The 24,380-nt window shown below is 38.4% G+C and overlaps 1 protein-coding gene across 2 annotated transcripts in view; it reads right to left on the bottom strand.

The window, feature by feature from the left end:
- Nucleotides 1–24,380, bottom strand: part of LDAH (lipid droplet associated hydrolase) — a 90,831-nt gene that overhangs the window by 22,960 nt on the left and 43,491 nt on the right. The window contains exons 5-6 of one of the 2 annotated variants that reach the window (XM_081069069.1): nt 6,170–6,404; nt 2,865–4,939 (exon numbers count right to left, since the gene is read on the bottom strand). In XM_081069069.1, coding sequence (XP_080925195.1) covers nt 4,926–4,939; nt 6,170–6,404 — 249 coding nt within the window. In that variant the 3' untranslated portion in view covers nt 2,865–4,925. Of the gene's footprint in view, nt 1–2,864; nt 4,940–6,169; nt 6,405–24,380 lie in introns of those variants that run through there. The other variant, XM_081069068.1, reaches the window with a different exon arrangement.

The following is a 24,380-nucleotide window of genomic DNA, read 5'->3' as shown; positions in this document are numbered from 1 at the left end:
TGTTTACTTTTGCTTCATTGGAAGTTTAAACACAGGTGCTAAGAAAAGACTCACTGCGGAGTCTAATAGTCTATTTTATTTACTATCATGGTCTGCAATCTGCTTACAGGACTTCAACTCATGGTAGAGTGGCTAACAGTTTAAAATGGCTGAGTGAGGGCTAAAGTTAGAGACCAATAGGAGATTCATGTCATACGTCAAAGGGTGTCACTGGATTCCCCAAGTGCACAGAAGCTACAACAGAAGTCTGTCTTTTGCTCAGCTCCATTGCCTATCTTGATGTCATTTTGTCCGTCCGAAAAAATCCCAACTCATCTTTAAGTTCAATTTCGTTTATTTTCTCCCTTACTTATTTAGGTAAAACTGATCTCTCCTTTGTTCGTACCACTCGTGCCCTCGATCTGTTTTCATGATAGCCTTTCATGTCATCGATTACAAGTCTCCACATCTGTGTCCCCTACTATGCTGGAAGCAACATAAGGGCAGAAGCTGTATTTCATTTATCATCATCTCTAGTGCTCATTCATGGCAGGTATCAGTAAAGACTGTTAAACGAAACAAGTGGGAAGGGACTGAGGGAGGAGGTAGCTGAGCTGGTGTGTTTTGGGGGTGAGGGGTCTGGAGAAAAAGGCTATGGCCTTCTGTGAAATGAGCAGGGGCTGCCCTCACCATGGACACCGGAACTGGAGACTGACGCACGTACATTGACGTTGACAAGCCCCGCTGGCAGGGACTGGAATAAGACGGAGACAAATCATTGCCAACAAGAGGGAGCGCCTAGGAGTTCCTGATGCGACTAGCCCTAAACTAGGCCACATAACGCACTGGTGACAACAGAAAGAGAAAAAGCAGTGAGAAGTGAAAACCACAATTAATGATAAAATAGGAGATTTGGGGGAGATGTAGGAATAGCTTTCCGAAGTAGAACTTGGGCGTGGAAAGCCAACCTTCTGCTGTGTTGGTGGTCTGCAGATTCCCTGGTAGGATACCCCGATGTGTTTGACTTTGCCATTACATTGGGGACATATTGCTGTTGCTGCCAAAGCAAAATTACTGGAGATGGGCATACTTTACTTAAGTGAATTTTAAAGGTAGGAAATCTGCCAGAGGTGGGTGTGCTAAAATGCTGCAGTGCTAAAATGCGATTGTTATTCTGGCCACACATTACTTCTAGTCACTTTGATTTTCTTTAAAACGTCTGACAGTTTCTATACATCCCAAGTATATACCATGATGTTTACCAAGAAAAATCAATCTCTTAAAAATGCTCATTACAAGCTTTCTTTGATTAGAAAAAGGGTGTGGTATATTCACCTCCATGATGGGAGGGTGGCCGGGGAGAGTAGCCATTAGTAAGCACACAAATAGATGTGAAATAGCAAAACGTTTTATTTTAAATTCTCTTTAAAATAAAAGGTGGACCAATAATCATCATGGGAACTGAGATGGGCTCTCCTGTGGTGGATGCGTCTCGACACGCTCTGAAGAGGGCCTGCCATAAATACACTGCACACCCTGGTCTGAGGTGGTCTTGCCAGGGCTTATGAAGCCCAGAGGTGCTCTGGAGGGATGTGGCTGTGGGGGATTCTAGTTATGGTGGGGAAAAGATGGAGTTAAGTGGCTAGGTTACTGGCTAACTAGTATGGATGGAGTTTACTGCCGAGGTATTTGGTGGGTGGGTTTTGCTGGGATTAAGTCCCTGGAGATGAGTTCCAGGACCGTGATCGAGTGGGGATGCAGTAGATACTGTGTACCTACCCCCTCAAACCCTTATTTTCTCTACTAGAGACATAGGACAGTCAGGGCACAGGACTTCTCCGGATCCCTTACAGCGAGGGATGTCGCACAGTGCTGGCTGCTAAGCTATAGGAAGAAGTTCCTGGGGAAGGGGTCCTCTTTCTAAATAACACAAAGCCTCATCAAGAATAAGTCCTCTGCTTCCCCCCCTTTCCCTTCGTTCTGTCTAAATGTCAGACATGAGGCTTAGAGGGGCAGAAGTCACCATGTGATCACGAGAAGATGAGCATGAAGATAAAGGTCTGTGAGCAAAGGACCAAAGAGTGGAAATCTAAAGAACCCACACCCCTGAGAGCACCACGGCGACACTATTTACCCCTAGACTGTCTACCTGTAGATTTCCTGGTGCACGAGGAGAAGAGAGCCCCATCTGTTTAGGCCACTGTAATAGTAGTTTTGTTATCTCCAGCCAAACTCAAACCTAGCTGATTAAAGCAAGTAAAGATGGGGGTCTTTGAATTTTCTGGTGCTTTTGATAATAGCACAGGGGTTGATGTTGTCCTTAAGCTATCAGATTCTGGTACCTGAGTGGGGGATGACGGTGGCATCATGCCGTATATACACATACTAGGACTTCCCTGAGAGGAGGCAGAGGTACGAGCTGACTGACAAAGAGCCTTTCTAGGGACAGCCCCTCCTAGCATGTCTTCTGACTGGTCACAAGGCTGGCAAGATATGGCTGAATGTAGGGGAGTTAGGGAGGTGCAAGCCAAGCAGCGCTGCATGGTAGCAAAATTCTTGGGGTTGAGAACTGACTGTGAAACTGAATAGTCACGGAGACACGAGTATCCCACACTCCAGCAGAGCTCTATGCAGACAGAGCTGCGCCAGCACAGTGAGGCTGGGCAATCGGAGAAGCACAAACCAGGGGAGTTTGCCAGAAGGTGAAGCAGGACTAGGCATGCTCAGAAGCCCACCCAGATGAAGTCTTCTTACATGGGGGGAGTTCTTTGTCAGTTCTTATTTTTTTTCCAGATTGTTTCCCACCTTTTCCTAATGTTGCCAAATGTGGCTTTTAACAATGTGAAAACCAGACCTAAAAAAGTAATTCTCCCATTCTAAAATTTCTGCAGAACTTAGAGAAATATTTATTATTCATGTAATGTACACATATTATGTGTTTCTCCATAAGCCAATAATTTGGTTATTATAACCATCCATTTAGTCTGCAAACAGAGTATCTTATGTATGTGACAATGAGTTCACCAAAGTGAAAAACACAACTCAAGGTGTATGATTTTTTTTAAAAAAATACAATTTTTAGGGCGACGGATAATTTTAATACATATGTAATTTTCTTTAAAAAAATAGTAAAACCTTCATCAAGTCATTTAATTCTAAAAGAGATGATATTCTAGTGCCATATCTAATCACCTTTTGCCCTAAATATTAATATTGACCACACACACAAACAAACAAACAAGAAAACCATTTCCTTCATTGCTGAATTTTAGGCTAAATGTCCACAAAGCATCAAAATTGCAGTTGGCTTTTATAAATAGATTTTCCTAAGCTACACACATAAATGAGAGAATAGGTAACATGGGAGTCTGGTTTTGTCTTATTCAAAAAATTATTCTGGGATTGAGTTAAACATAACATATTCTGAGCAGAAATTTGTGATTCTTTAGTGAAGCTTATGTGTTAACTCACTGAATAGTTAAGTTCCTTTCATATGACTGTTCGTGTTTTAAAAAGTTATTTCCATATTGATTATGGAAAGGAAAGATTATAAAAGTTTCTTTTACAAGAATGTATGCAACAAAGTAACGTAACCTACCAGGAATGCCCTTTGTCTCTGCACTATGTTTTTCCAGTTAGGTAACTGAAAGGAATTAAAACATCAATTTGGCCTAACTAACCAAAAGACCCTAGAATATTTTTTAAAGTTAATTATCTTGACCTGTGATACTGCTAAGCTGAAATATATTTGCTTTTGGCTTTGATCAGAAAATCCAATTTAGCTGTCTCAGTGAAAAGTTTATTTCTCATTAAATAGAAGAACATCTATTCTAAAGAAAATATGTAGTAGCAAACATTCCAGAATTAAAGAAAAAAATCCATGTATTTTCTTTAAAAAGAACATTTAAGACCATCTAGTTATATAAATTGAGTGGATGAACACTGTTTAGTAAAGTTTATAAAGTTTATAAAGTATGCTGATCGAATGAGGGCTACTCTTCTTTGAATGCTAGATGAGAACTGATGTTTCACTCGTCAGTCTGGTGAAGAGACCAATGCACAGAATCTCAGCCTACAGGAAGGACATGCCACCTTTGCCAAAAGGGCAACAGCACATGAGATACTTGAATATTTTTGTTCCTTGAATTTTTCAGGCCTTACTACAACAACAACAAAATATGTGTATAAACTAAAGGATACAGAAAATCAGTTTCAATCCAGATAGGGCAGGATTTATTATCCACTACTTGGACTGGCAAACTTCCTCCATTTGTTTCCGTAAGATTTCTACTGAAGTACAGACGTTACATAATGTGCAAACATCGCAAGGCCTCCTGAAAGTCAAGCTGGCATGTGAAAGGTCATTGTCTGGAGGACAGTCAAGCCACAGAGAAGCAGGTCTGCAGTGGGAATGTCTGGATGGCACAGATGTGACCACTGAGAATCTTGGACCTGTTCTTTCTTGTCCTTGACAACCCTTCTCTTTGTATAAACCTGAAAATCATGCCACCAGTTCAAGCGGCTGGTTGAACTACTGATTACCCTCACCATTCATGGGATATACGCGAGGGAGGAGTCCACGAATCATCCGCAAGGGCCAGTGTCATATAGGTACCGTTCTCTCTCAGCTGGGACCTTCTTCCGTTTGTAGGAAGCAAGGTAACAGGCATCATTTAAGGGGTGCCAGGGAAGCCTGGGCAAAGGCAGCGTCCGTGGTAGTCGCTGCAAGAGGAGGCACGGTGACACAGGAGGCAGGTGGGAAGAGGCTACGACGACTGACATGCGTGGTGAAGGATCATCCTAGGGTCACTACTAGGAGACTGAACCAAGAACCCTAAGAAGAAAGAAGACAAGTAACTCTTGCCTGCTTTTCCTTTAACCAAGGTTATACAGGCTGAATGGGTAATGGGAAAACAGGGACCACTGAAGTATGTGTTACTTGGCGCTCAGAAGGTCAGATCTAGAAGGAAGAGAAGAGAAAATCAGAGAAGGAAGGGATGTCACAAATAGGAGAGTTATGCTCCCCAAGTTCGTCTGCAAGTTGGTTGCTTGGAACAGAGATGAAACAATATGGCTGAGTGTTCGGTTTGGTTTACAGGGTCGATTTTGCACATACCCTGTTTCCCTGAAAATAAGACCTAGCCAGACAATCAGCTCTAATGCATCTTCTGGAACAAAAATTAATATAAGACCGAGTATTATATGATATGATATGATATTAAAGACCTAGTCTTATATTATAGTCAAATAAGACTGAGTCTTCTACTAATTTTTGCTCCAAAAGACACATTAGAGCTGATTGCCTGGCTAGGTCTTATTTTCGGGGAAACACGGTATGTACAGAGACATAAATTTCTGTGCTTCAGTATCTTCACCTGTAAAGTGGGAACAGTAACAATAACTAAACCTCATTATTTCTGAGAAATATAGGTGAAATCTTAAAACAGCTGCTGCTGCAACTGTTGTTATTCATTGAAGAGTAATTATAAATAAAATACTAGATAGACAATTTGTGTACATTATCATATTTAATCCTAGAATAATCTTTTGAAGGGTAGGATATTATTGTCCCCATCTTATAGATTAAGAAAGTATGATTTTACTATGTAAATCATTTATAAATACAGTATAAATTAGAATTAACTAAAAAGATAAACTACATTTAAAAACAATGTTAGAAGCAAAAAGTAGCAAAAACACTCCCTAGCACAATCAGAAAATAGAATCAGCAGAGCACCAAGTGTTAGATCACCATGACTATTACTTATTACTTTTATAATTTAATCCCCTCTGAAAACATTTAAGGAGGAAAATAACAGCACGCTCTATGGGAATATGGGGTCTGGTTTCCTTGGGCTGGTTTTTGCAAAGTTTTCACACTAGACTAACAAGACACACACTGGATTCCTGTAAGGACTCCACATGTACTATGTACAAAGAATTCTGTCTCACTGTTCTGCAGTTGGAGTGGAGAATCAGCAGGATAATTTTAAAATTAAAGCTTGAAAAGCCTTCTACCTGTCATACAGAATTCCCCTCACTCTATTCTCATTTTATTTTTAGTTTTAATCTTTTGGAAGAAAAAAACTCAACAAATAATTCCTTGCTTGATATTCATCCACTGTCTGAGATTATCCTCTTAACACTTTCTGATACAAGAATCAACCCATATATTTTGTAATGTGCTTACCAAGGCAGAACGGTTCCAACAGATTGAGGAGTGAAAAGTCACTCTGCACGTTCATCTTCTGAAGGGCCACGCTGAGCAACCAGGACTTGATTTTCTCCGGACATGGTTTAAGCAGTAAGTAGCTGGAAACATAGAGAATGTACCGCAGCCAGCACAGTAATGGAGTGGCGATCCTGCCACTGGGTGACTCGGACATTCGCTCGATTGTTGGAAAGAGCAGAAAGGAGCGAATTATCTACAAGAAAAAGCATATTGTGATGAGAAGTTTTCTAAGGGATAACCTATTGCTTTCTTGTTTCTTCTATATAGTATTGACAAATGACAGGGTTTCGGAATATGACTAAAGATTTGTGCAGACTGAGAACCACCACCCACTACTTCCTTATCCCACAACCAATCTGGGTAGGCTATAAGGATGTCCCTTGAATTGCTGGGGTTAATTTTCAAGGTGAGGAGGAAATCAGATTCCTAGATAATTTCTTGATTGTGACAGCAATTCATAATCCCTTTGAAGGATTGATGAAAGTAGAAATTAATGTACCAGTTTAGTAGTTGTAACAATTTGATTCACTAATGATACCAGAATAAAGTAGAGCTACATAAATATTTCTAGTCGGCATTTCTTTTATTGATTATAATTGGAGATAGTTCACTCTTGAAAAACTCCTCTATTCCTTAATTTTACCAGCCCAAGATAATCTTTCACAGGGCCAAATATATTTCTAACAACCAAATTAACCTTAATAAAATGCAGGCCACGGACAAGTGAAGGTGAAAATCTCTACTTATGTGGGAAAATGTTTAAGGACAAAAACATCATTTCAATTCAATTCATCAAAGTATCAGGAAATGTATTTTAATAATACTCCAGAAGAAAAAAGAACATCACTAAAATATTTTAAATTTACCATTATTTATCATATTAATATTTTCAAAAATATTAGGTTGGTGCAAAAGTAATCATGGTTTTTGCAATTATTTTTATTTTTTTAAAGTGCAATTACTTTTGCATTAGGTTGGTACCTAATAATATATGAAAATTTCTATGGGGAAACAAAAATCTAAATAGTTAAGAATAATTCCTGTCAATAATAGAGTAACAAACATGGAACAGATCATCAATGTTAACAGATTGTAGAACACAGGAAATGAGAATGAACACAATGGTTTTTCTTTTTTTCATATATATGTAAAAAATATATATGTGTGTGTATATATATATATATATATATATATATATACATATATATTTAATTATAGTTGGCATTCAGTACTATTTTATATTAGTTATAGGTGTACAGAGCAATGGCCAGGCATCCATATAACTTGTGAAGTGATCCCCCATCAAGTCCAGTACCCTGTTTTTTAAAAATCTTTTAAATTAAGTACAACATATATACAGAAAAGCGTACAAAATACAAATGTGATATTTAACAAATAATTTATAAAATGAGTAGCTACGTGGGTCAAGAAACAAAACATTGCCCGCATGGCATCTTCCAATCACAACTCCTTCCTCTGCTTACATCTTAAACTCTATCCTGACTTCCTTACTTTGCTTTATATCATGCTTATCATCCCTTAATATTATAATCACTTCTTTGTTTTGCTTTACATTAATACTTTTCATCCTGCTATAGACTGAATTGTGTCTCTGCCAAATTCATATGCTGAAGGCCTAACACCCAACATGACTGTATACAGAGACAGGAACTAAGTTTAAATGAGGTTACAAGGGTGGGGCCCATAGATTAGTGTCCTTATGAGCAGAGACTACGGGGAGCCTGCTCTCTCTTTCCCTGGTTTGGTGAATGCACAGGGAAAAGGTGGCCATCTAAAAGCCAGAAAAAAGCCTCACCAGAAACTGACTATGCTGGCATGTTGACCTTGGACTTCCAGCCTCCAGAACTGTGAGAAAATAAATGTGAGTTTTTAAGGCACCCAGTCTATGGTATTTTATGGCAGTTCAAGCAGCCTCATACATATCCCTTAATCCTGTAGTTAATTTCTGTCTGTTAATGAACTTTATATAAATGTAATCATGCAGGATGTTTTCGTTTTACTTTCTTCACTCAACATTGTTTATAAGATTCTTCCATATTGATATATTTAGCAATAGCTTATTATCTTTGCCATACAGTTTTCTATTGTATGAACACACCCCAACTTATTTATTTGCCTGATAGATATATGGGTTGTTTTTAATCCAGAGAAATGAAAAATATGCTGCTATGCCATTTTTTACATGTCTCCTGGTGTATGTATGCATGTATTTCTGTTGACTATATCACCTCGAAGAAGAACTACTGAGTCATATGGTATCCATATGTTCAGTTTTAGTAGATAATTCCAAATAGTTTTACAAAGTACTAGTACCAACTTACCCCCATGCCAACAGACGTGAGAGTTCCCACTGTTACATATCCTCATGACATTTGGGACTGGCAAATCCATTTCGACTAACCTGGCGTACAGTGGTGTCTCACTGTGGCTTTAATTTGTGTTTCTCTGATGACTAATGAAGTTGAATAGCTTTTATATGTTTATTGGATATTTTCCATATCCTCTGAAGTACTTATTGAAGTCTCTTGCACATTTTTCTGTTAGGCAACCTGCCTTTTTTCCTTATTGATTTATTGATGTATTTGAGATACCAGTCCTTTATCTTGCGGTAGTCCTTGGTTTGCCTCTTCAACTCTTATAATTCTTTCTCTTTTTCATAATAGGGATAAGGTCTTAAGTTTGATGCAGTTGAATTTAACCGTTTTTTTCTTTTATAGTTATTGTTCTTTGTGCCTGGTTCAAGAAATTCCTCTCCAACCTCAAATCATGAAGATATTATTTTTTCATTCAAGATGCTGCTTTAGAAATTAGATACTACTCTACTTCTTATCTGTTCTACATGTGGGTTTTAAGCCTTTGGTTGTGTTGAACTTCAGTGTGAGTCTGTTCTGTGACTCCGGGTGTCAATGATTTGCCATTCCCCTCATGTATTTACATTCCTCCTGGATGAGCACTTTCCCCATGAGGGCCAGAGAGCAAAGATTTTGTGGACTCAGTCCTTTTGTCATCTCTACAGTCCTTTTTCAATAGTAACCTGTTTGATGGCATTGCCCAAATGTTAAAGTTAATCAGATAGCACCCATAATTCTGCCTTCATGTCTCTGTCTCTGAGGACTCTTTTCTTTCTAGCCATGGCATCGCCTTGTTTCTCCTTGGTCAAATCTGTCAACTAAGTGCTCAGCCATTTCCTGTAGACTTTTCCTTTGCTCTCAACAGTAACTGAGATATTTTAGTTGTTTCTTTTTTGGTTACAATAATTTGACCTCTACTAGATCTCCTTCTCTGTTACATAAGGAAGAATGAACTGTTCCCCAAACACCTCTATGGCCTTGATGGTGAATAAAAGACATTCTTTGGGAGCAGGGAGCCACAGCCTTTTCAGTTGTTTTTTTTAAATGCTGGATTGGCAACAACAGATTGCAAAATGCTCATAATGTGCTTCTCGAATGAATGCAGGGTTTCAGCCAGAATACAGGAGTTGCTGCCACCTCGGCATCTTCTCAAGTACAAAACAGAGATGCTGGATGGACTGTGCTTACTAAAGGCCTTCTGAAGCATTCTGGGTACTTGTGATGAGATCACTGTCGGTTCCAGAATGTCAGGGACAATCCAGAATCCTCCAATCAGAGTTGGCTGCCTGTACCACAATGGGTTTACACAAAGGTCATATACAGTTGACGCTTGAGCAACATGGGGCTTTGAGGTGCTCACCCCAACCCAGTCAAAAATCTGCGCGTAACTTCTGATTCTCCAAAAACTCAGTCATCCCTTGGTATATGCAGGGGATTGGTTCCAGGATCTCCATGGATACCAAAATCCATGGATGGTCAAGTCTCTTACATAAAATGGTGTAGAACAGTGCATACACTTGGCTCCCCGAATCCAACAATTCCCAACCATGGATTGAAAATACTGTTTTCAATCCATGGTTGGCTGAAATCACAGATGGGAAACCCAGGGATACGGGGGGCTGAATATATTATTATCTGTGTGTAAGTGAACCCATGTAGTTCAAACCTGTGTTGTTCAACTTCATGTAAAGGCTAAGTGATCTCTATGAAGTCTAACCAGACAAGAAAAGTCACTTAAAGGAATCATTCTCCCTAGATGCCACTTGCATTGGCAATTCTAACTCAGTGTACTTAAACATGGGTACAGAAGCAATGAGATCAGCTCTGGAATCCAGGACTTTTCTGATATTGGGTAGTTTTCTTCTTCCCCTTCTAGCATAACACAGGGATACGTACAGCATTCCTGATTTAGGAGTAATTGTGGAGGACACAGGGTAAGCAGAGTACATAGCACAAGCGTCATAACTATAGTTATCTTCAGTTGCAGCTTTCCAGTGTCTCCAGGGCTCTGGAACAGGTCTCTCCATTCTTGCATTCAATACACAGTGGGTGTGCCTCTGCTCCATCTCTGCTTTTCTGTCCAAAAATATTTTTCAGGACTGCGCCCAGTGGCTCAGTTCAAGTTGAGTGCTGTCTCAGAGATGGGCAATATGCCTTTCAGAGTGGCAACAATTAAGAAGTCTAACAATACCAACCACTTAAAGATGTGGATCAAAAGGAACTCTTAACATGCCATTAATTATTAGACACTCCCCTCTGTTTTTGAAAGTACAATCATTTTAGTGGGTGTCCGGAGCTCACACGGCAAGTAAATTTTTATCACATTGTTTAATGTTAGCAGTTTAACTCAGGGAGCTGGCATGTCACTTAGATACCAAGCAGCATGCTTTAAGAGTCTGAGAGGCAGAAATGATGAAAAATCTTTCAGCCACAGGAGTGGTGCTACAATTAACCACTGATTTTATACCCACAAATTCAGAGTTCTTCCCCTATTTTGGGGGTACCTTTAATATTGTGAGTTCTTTTATTACCTTAAGTGCTACCAATGCTCTACCGGACTTGAGAGATTTCATACAGGGGTGAATTCATACGAAGCAATCTTTGGTACTGAGAGAGGAAGGGTTTCTCACTGTCCTGCGGAGTCCTCCCAGCTGAAGGGCTACCTTCCCCCAGGAAGTGTTCCCTCAAGGCAAGGCCGAGAGCAGGTTTCTTGTTAGCAGCTGTGGTGGCAGCAAAGACAACGTTGAAGGAACTGACTTCTCAGTTTCATTCTCAGTTTCAGCTGAGCTTTAGTCCCACCTGGAGCTCTAGGAACGCCGTACAGTAAGGAAGCCAGGTCGGCCACAGTTCACAGTCACTACGGGCCCTTGACAGCCAATATTCTTCAGTAATATCTCTAAGTCTTTCATATTGAGGCTCATAATCTACCTGAAATGCATTTTTATGTGTGGTGTAAAATATGGGTCTAATTTAATTTTTTTTCCATACGGAAACCCAATTGTCCCAACACAGTTCAGTGCAAAGTCTGCCCTCCCCTTGCTTTTCTGCAGTGACCCTTTGTTGTAAATCCTGTGTGAATGGGTCCTTTTCAGGGCTCACTAATCTGCTCTACTGGCCCACTTTTCTAACTCTACTCCAAGAGCACAGTGTCTTATTGACTAAAGCTTTATAATATATTTTGGTATTTGGTAGAGTAAATTAAACCCCATCTTCTTCTTTTTCAAGAACGTCTTGAGTATTTTTGGCTCTCTGAATTTCTATAAACATTTTGGAATTGGCTAGTCAAGTTCCACAAACATCTTGTTGAGATTCTGATTGAGACTGTACTAAATTTATAAATTTATTTGAGAAATAATAGCTTTACAATATTGAGTTTTCCCATCCATGAACATAGCTATCTTTAGTCTCTAAAAATGTGTTATACATTTTATATGTAGTCATCATGTACTTTTGTCAGATAATTAGGTAATTATTTCTTATGCTTTTGTAAATAGAATATTAAAATTTTTTCACTTTCTAAATTGTTGCTTGTATATGACATAAATGATATTTGCCTGTTGATTTTGTGTCCAGCAAACTTACTAAAGTCCTTTATTAGTTCTAATAACTTGTCTGTAGATTCTTTTTGATTTCTCATATCCACACATAGTATTTCTTCCTTTCAAATCCTTGTATCTTTTATTTCTTTTTCTTACCTTATTGAGTTAGCCAAAACATTAATATAATGCAGAATAAAAATAATTCTTGCTCCTCAACTCAAAGGAAAATTTTCAGTATAATCACCATAAGGCATGATGTACACTGAAGGTTTTCTAGAGATATACTTTTTCAGATTAAAAAAATCTCCTCAATTCCTAGTTTGCTAATTGCTTTTAAAAATCATAAATGGCTGCTGAATTTTATCAAATACCTTTTCTGTACCTATTGAGATGATACATCCTTTTTATATGTTACTATATTTGGTTTCCTAATATTTTGTAGGACTTTTGCATGTTGATGAGTAAGCCTGGCCAGTAACATTCTTTCCTTATTTATTTTTTTTCTAGGGTTGGATATAAAAGTTTTGCTAGTTTGAGAAAACTTGAGTTGGAGGGTATGGTCTCCTTTTCCGTTATTTAGAGGATTTTGTAAAATAATAGAAGGATTTATCCTCTAAATATTTGGTAGAACTCACCAGTGAAGCCTGGAGTTTTATTTTTAGAATGTTTTGACTATTGATTGATTCAATTTCTTTAATGGCTTAGGACTATTCAGGCTTTCTATTTCTTCTTAAATCTGCTTTGATGTTATCTTTTTCTAGGGACTTGTTCATTTCATTTAAACTTCCAAATGTATTGGCATAAAGTTATTTATCATATCCTGCTATTATACGACAATCTCTGGACCAGCAGTGATAGTATTACCTCTTTCATTCCTGATATTGACCAGGAGTACTGATGGAGTAAACTTTTTATAACTATGAAGGAACTCTCATCATCTCTAGTAGTGTTTTTCCTTTAGGGCTTATTTTGTTTAATATCAACATAGCTACATCAGGTTTCTGATGGTTAGAATTTGCACGATATAACTTTTCCCATTCTTTTACATCCTACCTTTCTGTATAAACTTATATTTAGAAGATAGAGTTGGATTTTTTATCTAATCTGACAATCTTTGTGTTTTAACTAATATGACCACATACGTTTTTATTTAAATAATTGCTAATATTTTGGAGCTGAATCTAAAATGTAAATCTAAAATCTTATTTTGTGCCTTTTCTTTTTTATACCCCTTCACCCCATTTTTTTCTTCTTTCTTACCATCTTTTGCTTGAGAAAGATGTAAATGATAAAAATATAATTGACAGTAAATACTCAATAAATTGAGTAAATTATATAAAAATAAATAAAACATGTATGCTAGTAAGTCACAATAAATCATTAATAATTAAAAAAAATTACATGACAATTTAAGTAATAAATAATAATAAGTAATAAAATAATACTTGAGCCAAAGATGTATAATGTTAGTAAGTCTCAAGTCCTGTGGTGGGGAAGGAAGAAATAAAATAATAAAGGAAGACTAGAAATTGCTGGAAGTGGTGGCATAGTTTTAAATAGGGTGTTTAGGGAAGGCTTCAATGAAAGATGATACTTACACAAAGGCAGTTAGGGAGGAGGCTGGATAATACTTGGAAAAAGAGTTTTCCTAGGAGAGGGCAGAGCAAGTGCAGAGGCCATAAGATAGAATCTAATTTGGTGTAAAAGCAGAACAGTATTGTTGGAGTAGAGTGTGTGCTCAAGTTGTGATTCCAGGAGCAACAGGGGAACAGAGGATGTAGGGTCTAATAGGACTTCCGGTTTTAGTCTAAGTAGCTGGGAAGACTTTGAAAAGATTTGGTAACAGGAGTGACTGTGTCTGACTTCCATTTTGCTAAGATTACTCTGGTTGTATTGTTAATACTGTCCCAGAATTATTAAACCAATGAAATAGATAAGAGAAAACAGTGAGTTATAAATATTGGAAAACAAAACTACCAGTACTTACAGCTTACCATGATTTGTAGCTTCATGTGTAAAAATAATAGCTAAATACAAATGTAGAAAGTAACGTGTCACACTTACTTAAAACTTTAAAACCCAAAGGGACATTCCTTTATTTTTCTATTGCAAAAGAGATATTCTCCCACTAAATTAATTTATCAATTCAATTCATTCAATCCCAATTAAAATACTAGAAGATAACCCTTACTTTGAAATTTAACCAATTATATTAATGTTAATTTAGAAAATAAAATGCGCTAATAAACTAAGAATTCTGAAAAAGAACAAAAAGGGGAGATTAGCTCTACTAAATATTACACATATGAAGCTACAGTAGTTAAAGCTGTATGGTATCAGAAAAGGATCACGTAGCTCAAGGGAACAAAAAAAGTCTAGAAACTACAAACCTGAATAATACATACGGGAATTAAATTCATGATAACGTATCACTGGAGAAATAAGAAGAGGTGTTCAATAAATGCAGTTGGGAAAATTAGAAAACAGAATTATCTAGAATAGCAAGACTAGAGATGATTGTCCATAATTAGGAGTGGTTACATAAATTACCATGTATCCATACAATGGAATACTATGCTACAATGAAACATTAGGTAGATTTGCATGTGCTGACATGTGGATGTCCAAATCCTGTTTCTTCTAAACTAGCTGGTTGGGATTGTGAATAAAAGGGAGTCAGCAAGCTTCAAATGAAACATTCTAAGCCTTTGGGGTTATATGTTTTTTGGCCTTTTTATTCTGAAAGTACGAAAGTAATTTTGCTTATTTTCATGTTGCTCAACTGTGTCCTACAAATGATACTTGGAAAATTAGATGTCACTCAATAATGTAATCTCTACTGATAGGAATTTAATCAACTCTCAATCTTATTTTCTCCTCTAGGCAACTTTTAACCATATCAGTAAGTAACCAAACCAACTACCACCGGGGATTTGGTTAAAAAACATAATTCCAGAGAATAGTGTGAGGTCAGTACATTTAATCCCAATGCCTTAAACCGTCTGCATTTATAACAGCACTGCAGGTGATAAGAGACAATATTCAGAACTAAGACTTTCAGATGCTACAAATTCTTCATTAGGAAAACAAAACTATATAAAAATAAATTATGCTCTATTGTACTCTGTTTATGAAAGCAGAAAAATATGCTAAAAGACATTAAAAATGTTTTAAATGGGAAAGGTATAAATAAATGTTTTTGACCCCCCCACCCCTCCCAATCCAGTCAACCAGAACAATCAACTAAAGAAAATGACCTGTTTTCCAAGAACTCTGATAATTTAGTCCTTTGTGGTAACTCACTGCTCAATTTAGTTTCAAGTTTATTCGTTTCAAAATAAGCCTTCACTGAGTTTATTAAAATGTCCTCAAAGATTTAGATAACATAAATGGTTAATATAGTTACTGTCATACTAATACATGTACCATACAGATTCCATACTAGTTATGTAACCCACAGTACATAAGGAACTTCCGACTGATCAAATCAGCTGGCAGCAAAAGGAAGCAATCCATTACTTTCTATAAATGATCCATTACTGTGACCCATGTTAAACAAAACTTCATGCAAGGGAAACTCTAAAAATACATGAGCAACTAAGGGGTTACATTTGGTTGATCTATATCAATAACAAATTGAGAACTAAAGTGCACTCTGAAATCATGGGAATGTCCTGAAACAATAAGGAAGTTCTAATATGTACTCTGAATGCATCATTGCCTCTCAAAAATATAAGACTAAAGATTGTTTATCACTACGAATACTTAGTTGATGCGACTGGTTTTCCTCTTTTGCTTTTGGAGAACAACAGTTATTAGCTGATGGGTGAAACTTATACTTCAGATTTGATAGGATAAGTCATAGTAATAAAAATGTCTTTTCTTCATATAGAATTCTATTGGCAAAAAAAATCACCGAGGTCAAGGAAACATACCCAATTTTATAACACAGCTGTGCAGAGAAGGTTTCCAAATCTGCGTACATGGCAAAAAACATTTTCTTATGTTACTGTCTCATTAAAGAAAGAACTTCTAGGCTGGCCAATTCATTCTGCTCTAAGGAAACATTTTCATATATTTCATATTCTCATTTGAAATCTACTAGAGTCAACTTTGATAATGAAGCACAGCCATGTTTTCATGAATCGTACAGGAAAGTAAATATACACATTGGGACTTCTTATACAGGGCACTTTTGGGGGGACTAGAGACAGTACTTTGATGTTTGTTTTTCCTGAATTTATTATTATTATTAATCATTTTTCTGAAAGGAAGTTAGGAAACAATTTGAAGCATAGCCATAAGGTAAGGAATATGACGTTCAGGTGTGGTTTGTTTGGAATCTGTTTCATTAAACAGGACTTTTTTTTTTTTTTTTTTAAGAAAAACAAAGCGTAAAATCTAAAATATCATCAATTTTCCTGTTCTGATGACTTATGACACATGCATCCATTTTCCTGGGCTGCAGCAACGATGCCTGTATTATGATCCATGGCACTTCAACATCCTCAAAACAACAGCATCACTGCTCCTTTCCCTGATTGTTTGTTCGCTGAGCCTATCTGCTACAGTCACGGAAGGGTGCTTCCCCACTGCGCAAGTTGAAAACAAGAAACCATAGCATACAGCTTTTCCTTTTATGTGACTGCTAACATTGTTATGACATGTTAGAGAACATGCAATATAAACCAGACAGCTTTCACAGATAAAGTTGCTAGTAGTCAAAGCACAGGCCTAGAAATTATTCTAGTTTAGTTTATCTCTTCTCCCCATAAGGCCATGTTTTCCTCTCCTTAGGATAAGACTATACATAGTTCATTTAATCATATGTATGCAGTTTATAAACTGCAAATGCCATTCTATTTTAATGAACAGGAGCTTGCTTTTTGAAATCTTATATGCGGTCTTAATTTTACATCAGTTAGGAAAATGCCCCACAGTTGGGAAGCGCTTAGAATAATAGTAGTAGTGACAGCTTACTATCTTCTAGGAACTACACTAATGCATCTCATGTACATTATCTCATTTAATATGCATAACAACCTTATCAAGTAAGTTTCTTCATTCCATAGATGAGAAAACTGAGGTTTAGCTGCAAAGCAACAAAGATGAAGTATGGACCCAAGCAGAGTAACTTCAGAGCTCATGCCATTAACCATTATATTCACTATATACTTGTACACAAAAGAATTTCTTAGCAATCATTATTGTTTGGTGATATAATTCCCTATGGTTGAACCAATCACTACCATTATTGCTAGAGATAGGCCAATATTTACAAGTGTTTCAAAACATTCAGCTTGAGAAGTAACTAACTACAGATACTCTGAAGTAAAGCGTGAGATCCTTCAACTATTGATTAGTGTAAAAAAAAAAAGTTATGTCACTTCAAAGTTTGGTTTAAGATAGATGGCATTCATAAAATTGACCATTTCAGCACGTTCCATTCATGTGAATTACACTTAGGCCTTCTGGGGCAGAAATTTTTCTACACTTTAATTACCTGAATGTATAAAGAGCCATTTCATGCATTCAGTCTACATGTCAGGGTTGCTAATTACAAGGACTGCTTGCATATTTGCAGAAGTATTTATGTCACTTATGATTACACTTAAACAATTGTAACAGAGCTTCAAAATTTTCCTATAACCCATTCTTCTCAAGCTTTTATCATTTTTCACAATTCACATTTATTTTTCAATTAGCAATAATCGTGCCTCAGGTAAACCTCATTGGGTACGATACTGCCACTGCGCAAAGCTACACATTTATTTTATTTTTAACGCAAAATGCTCTTCTCCTCAGCTTAACATCTCTTGGAATCGACTTCTGTTTGAGTCTTTCATATTCAGAATCACTAAGAACTCAAAGAGAAAATAATGATGCTCACAGGCCCAATGGAGGTTGTTCTTCACAAGCTGCTCAGTAGCGCAACAATCCCTTATAGAGCACCTGCTATTCCGAATTAAATGGTGTCTCCAGGTAGCCTCCGAACTCAGTGACTGGTGACAATAGCAAGCCCATCGTCGCACCTACAGCTACAAAATTCTCATGTGACTACTATGGCTTGGGTATGATCAGCTTTCTCTTGGTTTCCAACGGCAAAGCTACACAGAATCTGAAAGGACGACTCTGCTGACTGAAAACCTGTTATCTGGTAATTTCCTCAACTTGGAGCTGGAATACTCTATGTGGTCAGGAAGCAAAACACCCCAATTGTTTGACAATGGGGTTGGGACTTTCCTAAGTTAGAAACTCTAATCTTTAAAAGGTTTAGCCAAGGGGGCGGCCGGATGGCTCACCTGGTTAGAGCGGCGCGAGCTCTGAACAACAAGGTCGCCTGTTTGATTCCCACTTGGGCCAGTGAGCTGCGCCCTCCACAACCAGACTGAAGACAACGAGCGGCTGCTGAGCTGCCGGAGGGGCAGCCAGCGAGCTCTCAACAACAAGGCTGCCAGTTCAATTTCCGCATGGGATGGTGGGCTGCACCCCCTGCAACTAAGATTGAAAAAATGGCAACTGGACTTGGAGCTGAGCGGCGCCCTCCCAAACTCAGATTGAAGGACAATGTCTTGGAGCTGATGGGCCCTGGAGGAACACACTGTTCCTCAATATTCCTCAATAAAAATTGAAAAAAAAGCTTAAGCCAAGAATGACTGAGAGGGTAGACTCATTCATTGCGTCTACTGGTTGTTGTTGGATCTGTTCATCTGTGCATTCATTAAAGATATTTTGGCACCTACAGTACAGACGCTGTGGTGAGTGTGAGACAAAATGGTGAACAAGACAAAGAGTGTCTGCTTTTAGAGAACTTCAAGTCTAATGGGAGAGACACTCATAGTAATGCATGAGAGGTGCCATGGGAAATAAAGAGTACAACAGAAACATACAGAATGGGCACTAGACACTTCTTATTCATTGTGGGCTAGGAACCTTTGAAAAGGGTCTTGAAAAGAGAAATTGTGTGTCAAACATTCACTGAGCACCTATAGCAACAAAGTGCTGATGACACAGCTTAGTTATTTGGGGAAATCAGTAAAATGATTCTTCCCCACTTAACTTCGTTGAAAGACACTGTGAAACACGTACACTTCAGTTCCATATACTAAAATACCACTTTTATACCTGTATTATGATGAGGCAAAGGAACCTATAACACATTTTCAGACTGAAGCAGAGTGGTACCAGGGAAAGGCCATGGCCAGAGGTACACACTGAGTGCAGCCAAAGCACCAGACAACAAGGCATTTCTGCCACAGAAGCTGCCCAGTAGCACTCCTAGCTTCTCAAACATCAAAAGAAAGGTACATAGAAGATGGCTTTCTTGTTCCCTTTGATATGGCAAGAAGCAAACCCAACACTTAGGGTAGCTAAGACCCCAGGAGATAGAGAATAAAACTTGGGAAAACAAGCAGTTAACTCATGGCAAAGGTTAGTCCCCAATAACTGAAGGAAGTACCAGCTTTGATAGTGAAACAGGTAAGGATCGTTCCTCTTTTCAGTTCAGGAAAAAATAAAGGAGTATCAAAGACATAAGTATCTTAACATATCTTCTCCCCCACAGGTCTCTGAAGGGGGTGTTCCTCCTGCCACTGACACCCAGACACGCAGCTCCCTGGACAGCATCCCTCCCGGTGGTACCATGCCGTCTCCTATGCTCAGCAAAACCCGTTAGTCCTAGAGTCCTCCAGCTGCCTCAGCTTCCACAGAGCTCAGAGACGGCACAGGTGCCTCTGGGAAGGCCGAGACCTTCCCTAATAAGTTGGATGGCGTTCCTGATAGCCTGTCAACATCTCTGCCAACTCGTTAAGAGCACTTGGCACATAAATACAACAGGTCTGATTTATCAATTAAAAATGCCCCCATCGTATCTGAAAATGCTATATGATGGGAATGGGAATCATATATTCCATTACCAGTTCAAATTTTAGTCAGCAACTAAAAAGTTCATTAATCTCAAAAGACCTTTAGGTGTAAAGGACCATGATATACTCAACTTACTCTCAAATGGTTCAGAAAGAAACACACACACACACGCAAACTGTCCCTTGGTAACCACGGGACACTGGCTCTAAGACCCCCACAGATACCACAATCCAAAGATGCTCAAGCCCCTTATAGAATAGAGTATTTGCATATAACCCATGCACATCCATATGCTTTAAATCATCTCTAGATTAGTTACAGCTAATACAATGTAAATGCTGCGTAAATAATTATCATAGTGTATTGTTTAAGGATCAACTCTCTGGAATTATTTTCCCAGATATTTTCAATCCCTGGTGGTTGAATCCACAGATGCGGAACCCACAGGTAAGAAGGGTCAACTATATGTGTACATAGTTTATATACATATATACATATATATATATTTGCTCTCCCTACCCCCTCATGCGAGTGCGTGTGCGAGAGAGAAAGAGAGAGAAAGAGAGAGAGACAGAGAGAGCAATGAGGTAAAATATTAACAACAGTAAATTTGGGTTAACTGTATCTACTGTTCTACGTACTGTCCTTGTTCTAGCGACTCTTCTGTAAGTAAAATTATTTCCAAATAAAATGCTATAAAATAAAGTACAGTCCACCACTGCCCTCTATCCCCCAGCCATGGCACTTCCAATCCCCTTTATCTTGCTCCACTCTTTTTATAAAGGTGGTATCACCTTTGAATATATTAATTTATGCCTAGTTTTGTGTTTCTTACCACCTTCCCTGTGCAGACTGAACTCTGCGAGGGCAGTGCCTCTGTGCCATCAAGTCCACAGCAGGCGCTCCGTGACAGCATGGCCCAGAGCAGACGGAGTGGATGGAAGTATGGCTGAGGGGTGGCGAGTCCGCCAGGACGACTGCCTCATCCTGTACCCCCAAGCGACTCCTCCTCCCCAACCCCACCTCAGGACTGGAGGCTTATTCTGGATAGAAATGGAAGGAGACAGCTTTCTGACCTGGGTACACCAGGTAGGGGGAAGGGACCATCATGAAAAGAGGGATTATGTGAAACACCAAACACTAAATGCTTCTACACGCCCATGCCAACAACCAGCCACGTATGCTGTTTCATTTGATGGTGCTGCCCTCAGGCAGGAGATATGGAGATTTTTGTTTGAGAAAACCAATGGCTCTAGAGAAAAACATACAGAAAAACATACATTGGGGAATACCACAAAAAAAAAAGTCAGGACACCTGCCCAATCACCCTACAGTGACACTGACTAGCTGACAAGGCTCACTCTCGCACAAAACCTCCTGGGATTTTCAGTGCTTCTTTCTTAAATATGACTAGATAACAAAAGAATGTCAGACGTTTGAGGGAAGCTTCAATTATAGTAGTCAGATGATCATAAACAAAACATGAGAAAAGGAATTCAGGTAAATAGAGACAATGCAAAAGTACAACAAAACTCCAAAAATGTACTTTCCTCAGAGAAAGAAAGAGGAGTGAGCCATGAAATAGAAAGGCTACCACAAAAAGGGAACAATGAATCGGAAATGATCTCAGAAATTATTTTCTTAAAGGCTGAAATCCAAAGTTTAATTAGATGAATCCCAAGATAAAGTTGGAAAAATATCCTAGATTTCTCATCATATATAAGTAAAAGAAAAAAGAGATGGAAAATGAAAAATAAATCAAGAGAGTCATCTGTGAAGGTTTAAAATATGAGTGAGAAAACAAGGAGAAAAAAATAAAAGAGAAGTTTTAAGTACATAAGGATGCCAATTTCCAGATTCAAAAGGATAAATAGTCCAAGAAATATCATTATAAAACATAACAATGGGGATAAAGATTCTAAAACTGTCCAGAGGAAAAAAACAGGTCACATAAAGAATAAAAAACTCGAAATGGCATACTTCTCAATAGCAAAGCTTGAAGGACTCGAAGCTAGGCCTCCACTGGTGAAAGTGAAGATGGGGAGTGGGGATGGCAGACTAACTTACTGCAAAGCAATCTTCCTGCCAAGAACAATTAGAAAAGCTGGAAAACGCATTTTTTAAAAGTGCCTTTGAAAGCCTCAAAGGCAAAGGAGATCTGACAGGCCAAAATTCGAGAAAAAGGAAACTTCGAGAGGTGTGCTGAAATAGTTGTTCTTCGTTATTTACCAGTTTGCGAGCAGCTAAGGAGGCAAAAAACTGAGCAGAGTTTCTGGTAATCTTCTTTGCCTCAAGGGTCAAAATTTGGGTGTTTGGTGCCCATTAAAGAGACAGTACCTAGGCTCTCAGTGGGAACTACTAGAGGGCTACCCCCTAGAAGTGTGATGAAAGGCACATAGCCCAGCGCTCCCAGAGGTAGCTGGGATTCAGCCTAATTCCTGATGGCACTGAAGTCATTGGTCTTTACTATAACTGCTAGCAAAAGCAAAAGTGAATCCCCCCGAGGAAGACAGGTGCCTCACATTATCCTAACAATTTTTCATATATAATGATAGGTATTCAATTAAAAAACAACCAAAAAAAAAGCACAAAAATATCACCACGCTGTGATGTTTAATTTCCTGTATCAGTTTGACAGGCCAGGGGGTGACCAGGTATTTGGTCAAACATCCTCTGGGTGAGCCTGTGCGGGTGGTGGATGAGACTACCATTTGAGCTGGGAGACCAAGCAGAGCACACTGTGCTCCTGAGTATTAGTGAGTCTCATGCACCCCACTGAAGGCCTGAATAAAACCTAAATGCTGAGAGAGAGAGAGAACTCCCTTGTCTGACTGCCTTGGAGCTGGGACACTGGGTTTTTTCCCTGCCTTTGGACTCAAACTGAAACATCGACTCTTCCTAGGTCTTCAACTTGCCTGCTTTTGTTCTAGAACTTACACCATCAGCTCTCCTGGGACTCTAGTTTACTGGCTACTGATCATGGCACTTGTCACTCTCCATAATTGTGTTAGCCAATTAGTTATAGTTCATCTCTTTCTACATACACATATATCCTACTGATTCTGTTTCTCTGGAGAACCCCGACTAATGCGCAAACAATTAAGGGACAATGCAACATGACCAAAAACAAACAAGAAAAATGCAGAAAAGAAATGCAACTACATGAAACTTAGATATTGGAATTAGCAGACATGATCTTTACTTATTTTCAAATATGTCATCTCTGGCTTTTTATATTTTAAGAATAAAAGTAATTGTACTTTAAAAAATTATTGACAGTACAAAGGAGAATAAAGTCAAACATGAATTTTAAAATAAGTGTGATTAATACGATCAAATTAAATGACAGGATGTAGAATTTCAGGAACCGACAATTATAAAGATAATGAAATGGAAATTCTCAAGCAAAAAATAGAATAACTGAAATCGAGAATGCAACAGATGGGTTTAAAAGCAGTTTTTACATAGCTGAATGATGTTGAGTGAACTGGAAATGGGTCAGAAGAAAATATCTAGACTGAAGCCGGGAGAGAAAAAAAGTTATTGTGTGTAAATAATACCTCAATTTTAAAACAGAAAAGCTCCAAAATTAATAAGGAGAATCAAACAAATATGCAATGCCTATAATACAAGGTGGAATATACAAAAATTATGAGAAAGAGGGTGATAAAGGAAGAATGTTAAAAAATGGGAAGAATCAGGAAAGAGTTCACATAAGAGTTTGCATTTGAGACGATTTTAAAAGATGGACAGAAGGCATCCGTTAGGTGGTGGTGGGAAAAAGCAGAAAGGAAGTGAACAACGATAACTAACAATAGTTGGGGGGCAGCACTGGGTATGTATGGGGCAGGCGCAGGGACTATGGAGGCAAGTTCAGGCCGTCTCTCTCAGAAGACCTTGGGGAGACTTCCTGGAGCTCCCAGAATACCAGAATCTATCCCTAAGTTTTTATGAAATCCCTTCTGAGTCAGTGTCAACCAGTGTTCACATAATATTACCGAAGCCCTCAGAGCCTTTCTTCTCTTCCATAGGATACAAGAAGCTCCTAGCATTTTCCTGAAGGTGGTAGGTTTTGGAAGAGTAAAAGGCTGAATCTCTGACACTCCATTTGGCTTACTACAGAAGCTCCCATAACTATATTGGTGAGGAGATAAAATTATTTGTTGAAATGGGGCTTCTGGAGTGTCGACAGATTTCATTCATGTGTGCTCCCTATGATATCTGTTTGGCTGACATTGGGAAATGATTTACAGTCTGGTTTCCTAGGGACAGGTTGCCAGGAAAGACGCTGGCTTCAGCCTATCCATTCATCAATATACCTCCTTGATACCTGATAATCTGGCTTCTTTCCAACCAAATACAATTAGTCTGAACTGGCACGATCTCAAAGCA

This window comes from Rhinolophus hipposideros (assembly GCF_964194185.1).
Source record: "Rhinolophus hipposideros genome assembly, chromosome: 12".
In the NCBI taxonomy this organism is placed as follows: Eukaryota; Metazoa; Chordata; class Mammalia; order Chiroptera; family Rhinolophidae; genus Rhinolophus; species Rhinolophus hipposideros.
Note: the sequence above shows the minus strand (reverse complement) of the source record. Positions and strands in the feature narration are given on the sequence as shown.